At 60.0% G+C, this 10265-nt stretch overlaps 1 protein-coding gene across 2 annotated transcripts in view; it reads left to right on the top strand.

Annotated features, from left to right (window-relative positions):
- Positions 1–10060, top strand: part of LOC139745890 (dipeptidase 1-like) — a 126908-nt gene extending 116848 nt beyond the window's left edge. For both annotated transcript variants that reach the window (XM_071656538.1, XM_071656537.1), the window contains exons 13-14: positions 6644–6782; positions 9291–10060. In XM_071656538.1, coding sequence (XP_071512639.1) covers positions 6644–6782; positions 9291–9407 — 256 coding nt within the window. In that variant the 3' untranslated portion in view covers positions 9408–10060. The remainder of the gene's footprint in view (positions 1–6643; positions 6783–9290) is intronic.
- The last annotated feature ends 205 nt before the right edge of the window (positions 10061–10265 follow it).

Raw genomic sequence — 10265 nt, 5'->3', positions numbered from 1 at the left:
TTCATACCCTGTCTCCCCCTCATACCCTGTCACCCCTTCCCACTCATACCCTGTCTCCCCCTCATACTCTGTCTCTCCCTCAAACACTGTCACCCCTTCCACTCATACCCTGTCTCCCCCCTCATACCCTGTCACCCCTCCCCACTCATACCTGGCTCCCCCTCATACCCCATCAACCCGCCTCATACCCCGTCACCGCCGCCTCATACCCCGTCACCACCACCTCATACCCCGCCACACCCACCGCCTCATACCCCGTCATCACCGACTTGGAGACAGCGACCTTCCACCACCACCGCTCAACCTTCCAGTGCCGCCCCTGTCACACGGGAGCCGTGGCCAACCCTGCCACGGCGTCCACCACTCCCTGCCCAACACCCTGCCCTCAGGAACTGGTACATGCCCTTGGGGGCCACGGGGGAACAACCTAACCCCTCACACTCCAGGTCAAACAAGGGGAGATGACCTTTGACCTGCCCGGTGGTCGACACCAGATGTACAAGGCAGGCGCTCCGATTTCTAACCTGTGTTCTTGGACCACGTCCTGTGAAGGGCGTGGGTCCAGGTTAGGGCTTTGACCGTGCACACCTCCAGGTACGTCAGCCCTAACCCTGTGAGAGCACTCACGCTTTCCAGGTCCTGGTACGTCAGCCCTAACCCTGTGAGAGCACTCGCGCTTTCCAGGTCCTGGTACGTCAGCCCTAACCCTGTGAGAGCACTCACGCTTTCCAGGTCCTGGTACGTCAGCCCTAACCCTGTGAGAGCACTCGCGCTTTCCAGGTCCTGGTACGTCAGCCCTAACCCTGTGAGAGCACTCGCGCTTTCCAGGTCCTGGTACGTCAGCCCTAACCCTCTGAGAGCACTCGCGCTTTCCAGGTCCTGGTACGTCAGCCCTAACCCTGTGAGAGCACTCACGCTTTCCAGGTCCTGGTACGTCAGCCCTAACCCTGTGAGAGCACTCGCGCTTTCCAGGTCCTGGTACGTCAGCCCTAACCCTCTGAGAGCACTCGCGCTTTCCAGGTCCTGGTACGTCAGCCCTAACCCTGTGAGAGCACTCACGCTTTCCAGGTCCTGGTACGTCAGCCCTAACCCTGTGAGAGCACTCGCGCTTTCCAGGTCCTGGTACGTCAGCCCTAACCCTGTGAGAGCACTCGCGCTTTCCAGGTCCTGGTACGTCAGCCCTAACCCTCTGAGAGCACTCGCGCTTTCCAGGTCCTGGTACGTCAGCCCTAACCCTGTGAGAGCACTCACGCTTTCCAGGTCCTGGTACGTCAGCCCTAACCCTGTGAGAGCACTCGCGCTTTCCAGGTCCTGGTACGTCAGCCCTAACCCTCTGAGAGCACTCGCGCTTTCCAGGTCCTGGTACGTCAGCCCTAACCCTGTGAGAGCACTCACGCTTTCCAGGTCCTGGTACGTCAGCCCTAACCCTGTGAGAGCTCTCGCGCTTTCCAGGTCCTGGTACGTCAGCCCTAACCCTGTGAGAGCACTCACGCTTTCCAGGTCCTGGTACGTCAGCCCTAACCCTGTGAGAGCACTCGCGCTTTCCAGGTCCTGGTACGTCAGCCCTAACCCTGTGAGAGCACTCACGCTTTCCAGGTCCTGGTACGTCAGCCCTAACCCTGTGAGAGCACTCGCGCTTTCCAGGTCCTGGTACGTCAGCCCTAACCCTCTGAGAGCACTCGCGCTCTCTTGACACCGTGCGCCACGCCAACTGAAGGTGGCCGATGTGACGTGCACGGTGTCTTTCCCGGTGTATTCCCGTACGCCTTGTAACACTTCCGGGGTGTCGTGGTAGCTGAAAGCGGGAAGTGGACCACAGAGACCTGTGTGTCGATGATACAGGCCTTAGTGCCTTTGGAAACCACAATGTACGGTTTCCGAAAGGGCCCCACCATCGGAATGCGCGGGGGCTCGTACGACACCGCGCATCCCCTCTGTCTCAGTCGCACGGTCAAATAGGCACAGATGTGTCGTGCCATGAGTACGAGAGCACATCTGTGCGATGTGCCCGAGCGTACCTGGCCTCAGACAGGTGTCACAGAGGCCGTTGATCTCGGGCCAGGCCCCTGGACGCCCTGGCAGGGGTGGGTCATGCGCCTATCCTCACTTGGACAGCCTTCACATAGTCTCCAGTTGCCGAGTGGAAGAACGCGCAGGGCACGTCATGGGCTAGGCGCAGCCAGCGGAGGACCGCCACTCGCACTTGCCTGTCTACGCGTGGGAACTGAGTCTTAAACCCAACATCAGTCGATGCATGAGTTTGGGCATCAGATGCTCCACAAGCAAGGCAATCCGCTGTTGAGGTTTTAGAAGGGCCTCTGGGGATGTTTCGGAGCCCCTCTTCTAGCAGAGCGCCGAAGGACTTACGCCGCGCCCGACAAGAATCCCGAGGGACTTGTATTCGTCCTTAGCGCTACTCATGGATCCGACAGCGCTACCCAAGACTTGCAACGTCCTGTTCTTATTGACGTACCAAGTCTTCCGCTCGCAGTCGACCTCCATGCTCAGGGTACGACACTTCCCTGGGTTAACCTGAAGCCCAACACCCGCGAGGGTCGCAGCCATCACCTCCATTGCCTTCTGCAAGCCAGTGGGCGTCTGCGCAACCAGGACCAAATCACCAGTCTCCTTCACCCTTGCGATTCCCTTGTCAATCACAAGGTTGAAGAGAATAGGTGATAATGGGTCACCCTGTTTGACCCCACGGGTCATAATCATCTTGTCCGACTTCCCGTCGCTGCCTTCGATGTTAGTGAAGGCTCGCTCATACGTCGACATAATGTATGTCTCCTGACGAAGGCAGGGACGCCCTTCCGCGACATGGCCCGCTCGACAGTGCTATGATGAACACCATCGAATGCTTTGGCCATGTCGAGGAACGCCACGTGCACACCGTGGGAGCGTGTGACCCCCGCGCACGACCGACGATCGCATCCAAGATCGTGAGGTTCTCAAGGCATCTGTCCACTGGAACGAATGCCTTTTGAGCCTCATCGATCTGGACGAGGCTCGAGATGGGGCGGCTCAGGATTATATGGAGCAGGTGGACGACGGCACAGGAGATGGTGATAGACCTGTAGTCCTTGGGTTCGGTTGGGTTGGGTACTTTGGGTACCAGCACCGTTCTATTAGCCTTCAATGGCTCTGGTAACGCAGACGTAGCTAACCAGAGGTTGAACATCTTGGCCAGAACCCTTGGAGGATTGGACGTTAGCAGTCGAGTCGACATTCCATCAGGTCCAAAGGCAGATGTTCTAGTGGCTTTGAGGTGGTGTGCTACCTCGTCTACGGTTATGATCTCCGCTAGTTGTTCACATGTTTGGTCAAAATCGGTCATGGCACGTTCATCCGGCCCAGATGGTTGAGAGAAGAGAGCCCCTCAGATAGCATTGAGGCGTTCTGGCCCAACCGAGGTTGGCGACACCTCCCAATCGCCTTTGAGCACAACTTGTCCAGCGGCCAAAGATCTATTCTCACGATAGACTCTCTGTACTTTGCGGTATTGCTCCCTTCTCAGCCGGTATCCACGCACAGGAGCCTTCCTCCGCGCGGCGTACGTGGCCAGAGTTCGCCGACTGCCTTGAACTACCTCCACCACCACGATCCAAGCGGCCTTCCGGGGAGCTACAGGAGCTTAGCATCTGCGATGCGTGCTCTGCAACTGCCATGGTTGTGGCGAGGCTGTCGCTCTGACACAAATGGTCAAGGGCTCCATCTAAGACGTCCTCGCCCCACGATAGACTTGTGGGGACGAGTGGTAATGCGTCGAAATAAGCGACGGTCTCCGCCACAAAAGAAGCAATTGAATGGGATTGTGGGACCCGCGGGACGTCTGGGACAGATTAAACCGTGGGAGTAGTAGTCTCACTACTGGGATCCACACTCGCGTACATCCCTGTACGCGAGTGCTTCCCCAGGGGCGCCACCCCGCGTGTTGCTTCGCCTTGTGGATGGGACACGCCTCTCAGTCGACACACCATCCATCATCTCGTCTTCACCAGTTTCCTGAAGGAGGTTTAAGTTTAAGGTCAGTTCCTGAGCCCTGGTCTTATGCGACGCCTTACGTCGGAGACCTGTGATCGCTTCGACCGTCCTAGAAGGGACGATCTCCCACAACCGCTGGTTCAGACCCTGTACGACGACCAGTGAGGGACCAGCTGCCTTCCCAGCGAGGAGCTCCACCTCCTCGTCAGACCATCGAGCCTTGGACACAACATGCCTGGTTACCACCTCCTGGTGGAGGGAGCTGGCATGTGCCTGTCTTTCGTAGACCCTACGGTCTCAAAAGCTGGCCAAGGTCTTCCCACAATGTGGGCAAGTGGGTGACCGGTCGTATGCCGCTCCCTCATACCTGTAGCTGGTACCCGACATACCAACAGAGGCTGGTACGCTATTCTCTAACGAATGGGTTATCCGCGACGGGGACCACGAAGCGAAAACCAGTGACAAGGGTAGACGCTCCGGCTCAAGTCGCACAGTGCTACTGCCCCGAAGGAAGCAGAGTACTGCCCCGCCCGAAGGAAGGAGAGTACTGCCGTCAGTTGATGGGCACTGCCGCTGTGCTTCAGCCCTTGGGGTTGCCCTTCGGTAGTTGGTGGTGCTGTTGTACCAGTTAGCGTAGCGGGACAACCTCCGACTCTCTCAGCTGTTGGTTGGTATGTACTGGATAACCAATCAACGAAGCTAGGGCTTAAAGTATGCAATCACCACTGCCTCATACCCCGTCACACACCCTGCCTCATACCCCGTCACACACCCTGCCTCATACCCCGTCACACACCCTGCCTCATACCCCGTCACACATCCCGCCTCATACCCCGTCACCCCGCCTCATACACCGTTACTCCTCGCCTCATACACCGTCACCCCTCGCCTCATACACCGTCACCCCCGCCTCATACCCCGTTACCACCGCCCCGCCTCATACTCCGTCACACACCCCGCCTCATACCCCGTCATCCCCCGCCTCATACCCCGTCACCACCCTACCTCATACCCCGTCATCCCCGCCCCACCTCATACCCCGTCACACCACCCGCCTCATACCCCGTCATCCCCACCCCGCCTCATACCCCGTCACCACCGCCCCATACCCCGTCACACCCCCCGCCTCATACCCCGTCACACCCCCCTCCTCATACCCCGTCACCAGCGCCCAATACCCCGTCACACCCCCCTCCTCATACCCCGTCACCACCGCCCCATACCCCGTCACCACCGCCTCATACCCCGTCACACCCCCCTCCTCATACCCCGTCACCACCGCCCCATACCCCGTCACACCCCCCTCCTCATACCCCGTCACCACCGCCCCATACCCCGTCACCCCCTCCTCATACCCCGTCACCACCGCCCCATACCCCGTCACACCCCCCGCCTCATACCCCGTCACACCCCCCTCCTCATACCCCGTCACCACCGCCCCATACCCCGTCACACCCCCCTCCTCATACCCCGTCACCACCGCCCCATACCCCGTCACCACCGCCTCATACCCCGTCACACCCCCCGCCTCATACCCCGTCACCACCGCCTCATACCCCGTCACCCCCCGCCTCATACCCCGTCACCACCGCCTCATACCCCGTCACCACCGCCTCATACCCCGTCACACCCCCCTCCTCATACCCCGTCACCACCGCCCCATACCCCGTCACACCCCCCGCCTCATACCCCGTCACACCCCCTCCTCATACCCCGTCACCACCGCCCCATACCCCGTCACACCCCCCTCCTCATACCCCGTCACCACCGCCCCATACCCCGTCACACACCCCGCCTCATACCCCGTCACACCCCCCTCCTCATACCCCGTCACCACCGCCTCATACCCCGTCACCACCGCCCCATACCCCGTTACACCCCCCGCCTCATACCCCGTCACACCCCCCTCCTCATACCCCGTCACCACCGCCCCATACCCCGTCACACCCCCCTCCTCATACCCCGTCACCACCGCCCCATACCCCGTCAACCCCGCCTCATACCCCGTCACACACCCTGCCTCATACCCCGTCACACCCCCCGCCTCATACCCCGTCACCACCCCGCCTCATACCCCGTCACACCCCCCTCCTCATACCCCGTCATCCCCGCCTCATACCCCGTCACACCACCCTACCTCATACCCCGTCACCCCCCCGCCTCATACCCCGTCACCACCCTACCTCATACCCCGTCACACCACCCGCCTCATACCCCGTCACACACCCCGCCTCATACCCGTCACACACCCCGCCTCATACCCCGTCACACGCCCCGCCTCATACCCGTCACACACCCCACCTCATACCCCGTCACACCCCCCTCCTCATACCCCGTCATCCCCGCCCCGCCTCATACCCCGTCACACACCCCGCCTCATACCCGTCACACACCCCGCCTCATACCCCGTCACACCCCCCTCCTCATACCCCGTCAACCCCGCCTCATACCCCGTCACCACCCTACCTCATACCCCGTCACACCCCCGCCTCATACCCCGTCACACCCCCCCTCCTCATACCCCGTCACCACCCTACCTCATACCCCGTCACACCCCCCGCCTCATACCCCGTCACACACCCCGCCTCATACCCGTCACACACCCCGCCTCATACCCCGTCACACGCCCCGCCTCATACCCCGTCTCTCCCTCACACAGACTGCCGGAGGGTCTGGAAGACGTCTCGCGTTACCCACATCTGTTCGCGGAGCTTCTAACGGACCCCTCCTGGTCCGCGGAAGACCTCAAGAAACTGGCGGGGGAAAACCTCCTCAGAGTCATGAGGGACGTCGAGAAGGTGAGTTCATGGAGACACTGATGACCAGCTGCGTGCCGGGGCGTTTGGAGGGAGGAGGGGTGAGGCCCGAGAGGGGTCTTGGAGGGAGGGAGTGAGGCCCGAGAGGTGTTGGAGGGAGGAGATGAGGGCCTGAGAGGGGTGTTGGAGGGAGGAGGTGAGGCCCGAGAGGGGTCTTGGAGGGAGGGAGTGAGGCCCGAGAGGTGTTGGAGGGAGGAGGTGAGGCCTGAGGGGTGTTGGAGGGAGGGGGTGAGGGACTGAGGGGTGTTGGAGGGAGTGAGGCCCGAGAGGGGTGTTGGAGGGAGAGAGTGAGGGCCTGAGAGGTGTTTTGGAGGGAGGGGGTGAGGCCTGAGGGGTGTTGGAGGGAGGGGGTGAGGGACTGAGGGGTGTTGGAGGGAGTGAGGCCCGAAAGGGGTGTTGGAGGGAGAGAGTGAGGGCCTGAGAGGTGTTTTGGAGGGAGGGGGTGAGGCCTGAGAGGTGTTTTGGAGGGAGAGAGTGAGGCCTGAGAGGTGTTTTGGAGGGAGGGGGTGAGGCCTGAGAGGTGTTTTGGAGGGAGGGGGTGAGGCCTGAGGGGTGTTGGAGGGAGGGGGTGAGGGACTGAGGGGTGTTGGAGGGAGTGAGGCCCGAGAGGGGTGTTGGAGGGAGAGAGTGAGGGCCTGAGAGGTGTTTTGGAGGGAGGGGGTGAGGCCTGAGAGGTGTTTTGGAGGGAGGGGGTGAGGCCTGAGAGGTGTTTTGGAGGGAGGGGGTGAGGCCTGAGAGGGGTGTTGGAGGGAGGGAGTGAGGCCCAAGAGGGGTCTTGGAGGGAGGGGGTGAGGCCCGAGAGGGTGTTGGAGGGAGGGGGTGAGGTCCGAGGGGCGTCGGTAAGTTTAAGAGGGGGAGAGAGGGGGGGGGTCTGTTTGGAGGAGCTCACGGAAGCTGGTGTACTTAGGTCTTTGCGTGCCCCCCCCCCCCCCCACCGCAACGGTGAGATGAGGGAGCAGTGATTAATGGGGGAGGAGGGGAGGAGCTGTTGAGGAGGGGGGGAAGGAGGGAAAAAGCTTTGGGGGGTGAATGGGATGGTGTAGGGGGAAGGGGTGTTCATAAAACCCCTCCTTCTGACCATACGTCACACACCACACCCCGAAGCCTCCAACTGTGGCACAGACACACACACAGACCTAGAGACCCCCTCCTTCTGACCATACGTCACACACCACACCCCGAAGCCTCCAACTGTGGCACAGACACACACACAGACCCAGAGACCACCCCTCCTTCTAACCATACGTCACATACCACACCCCGAAGCCTCCAACTGTGGCACAGACACACACACAGACCTAGAGACCCCCTCCTTCTGACCATACGTCACACACCACACCCCGAAGCCTCCAACTGTGGCACAGACACACACACAGACCCAGAGACCACCCCTCCTTCTAACCATACGTCACATACCACACCCCGAAGCCTCCAACTGTGGCACAGACACACACACAGACCCAAAGACCACCCCTCCTTCTGACCATACGTCACACACCACACCCCGAAGCCTCCAACTGTAGCACAGACACACACACAGACCCAGAGACCCCCCCTCCTTTTGACCATACGTCACACACCACACCCAGAGGCCTCTAACTGTGGCACAGAATACACACACACAGACCCAGAGACCCCCTCCTTCTGACCATACGTCACACACCACACCCAGAAGCCTCCAACTGTGGCACAGACACACACACAGACCCAGAGACCCTCCTCCTTCTGACCATACGTCACACACCACACCCCGAAGCCTCCAACTGTAGCACAGACACACACACAGACCCAGAGACCCCCCCCTCCTTTTGACCATACGTCACACACCACACCCAGAGGCCTCTAACTGTGGCACAGAATACATACACACAGACCCAGAGACCCCCTCCTTCTGACCATACGTCACACACCACACCCAGAAGCCTCCAACTGTGGCACAGACACACACACAGACCCAGAGACCCCCCTCCTTCCGACCATACGTCACACACCACACCCCGAAGCCTCCAACTGTGGCACAGACACACACACAGACTCAGAGACCACCACCTCCTTCCGACCATACGTCACATACCACACCCCGAAGCCTCCAACTGTGGCACAGACACACACACAGACCCAGAGACCCCCTCCTTCTGACCATACGTCATACACCACACCCCGAAGACTTCAACTGTGGCACAGACACACACACACACACCCAGAGACCATCTCCTTCTGACCACACGTCACACACCACACCCAGAAGCCTCCAACTGTGGCACAGACACACACACACAGACCCAGAGACCCCCTCCTTCCGACCATACGTCACACACCACACCCCGAAGCCTCCAACTGTGGCACAGACACACACACAGACCTAAAGACCCCCTCCTTCTGACCATACGTCACACACCACACCCCGAAGCCTCCAACTGTGGCACAGACACACACACACAGACCCAGAGACCCCCACCTCCTTCTGACCATACGTCCTTCCTCCGTCAGGTGCGACAGACGATGAGCGAGCAAGGGGTCCTCCCGCATGAAGAGGAAGTCCCACCATCGCAGCTGCGCGAGATGACCAACTGCACTTACAAGTTTACCAAGAGTCTGCACGACTAACACACCAGACCACCAGACTCTGAGGGCAGCAGCAGGCGACTGAGCGACATCAGCGGATGCGACGCTGGCGGATCCGACGCCAGCGAACCCGTCGAACCATTGTGCGACATCGGCGGATGCGACGCTGGCGGATCCGACGTCAGCGAACCCGTCGCTAGCGGATCCGACGCCAGCGAACCCGTCGGACCATTGAGCGACATCAGCGGATGCGACGACAGCGAACCCGTCGGGCCATTGAACGACATCAGCGGATCCGACGCTGGCGGATCCGACGCCAGCGAACCCGTCGCTGGCGAATTCGACGCCAGCGGATCCTCTCGTCGCATCCTGTCGCTTCGGGCCCCCACTTCGACGCGTCCGTCAGGAAGGCTTCACCGGGTGAACCACGGCGCTGCCACCAGTTTACCGGGGTCAAGTGGTCGTTAGCAAGGAGGACCCGCTCTCTGTCCAGAAGAACATACTTGTAATAATGTTCTCTGTTCGTCTTGGCCAAGAACAACTGGAGAACAGAGGCCAGAACCCATTTAGTGGCGTAATGTTAAATGGTTTTAATCTTGACGATCCACTGCGACGTATGACGTCGAACCCCTTGCGCTACGTTACGTAGACGCGTACGGTGGGCTACGATAGATTAATAAAAAAAAAACACCTAATTTTTGTAGACTTATTTTGTAGAAGTTAAACCAAGTTGTGACCGCTTCTTGTAGAGAGATGTTGTGAGTTGGGATCGCCAAGGGCGAACTCTACACATACCAGCCAGCGACGCCAGGAGAACCAGTCGAACCGAGAGAGGAGGAATAATGCCATCAACAACAACAACAACAACAACAACAACAACAACAACAACAACAGCTGTTG

Source organism: Panulirus ornatus, chromosome 63 (genome assembly GCF_036320965.1).
Source record: "Panulirus ornatus isolate Po-2019 chromosome 63, ASM3632096v1, whole genome shotgun sequence".
NCBI lineage: Eukaryota > Metazoa > Arthropoda > Malacostraca > Decapoda > Palinuridae > Panulirus > Panulirus ornatus.
This window is presented reverse-complemented; position numbering and strand designations above follow the sequence as displayed.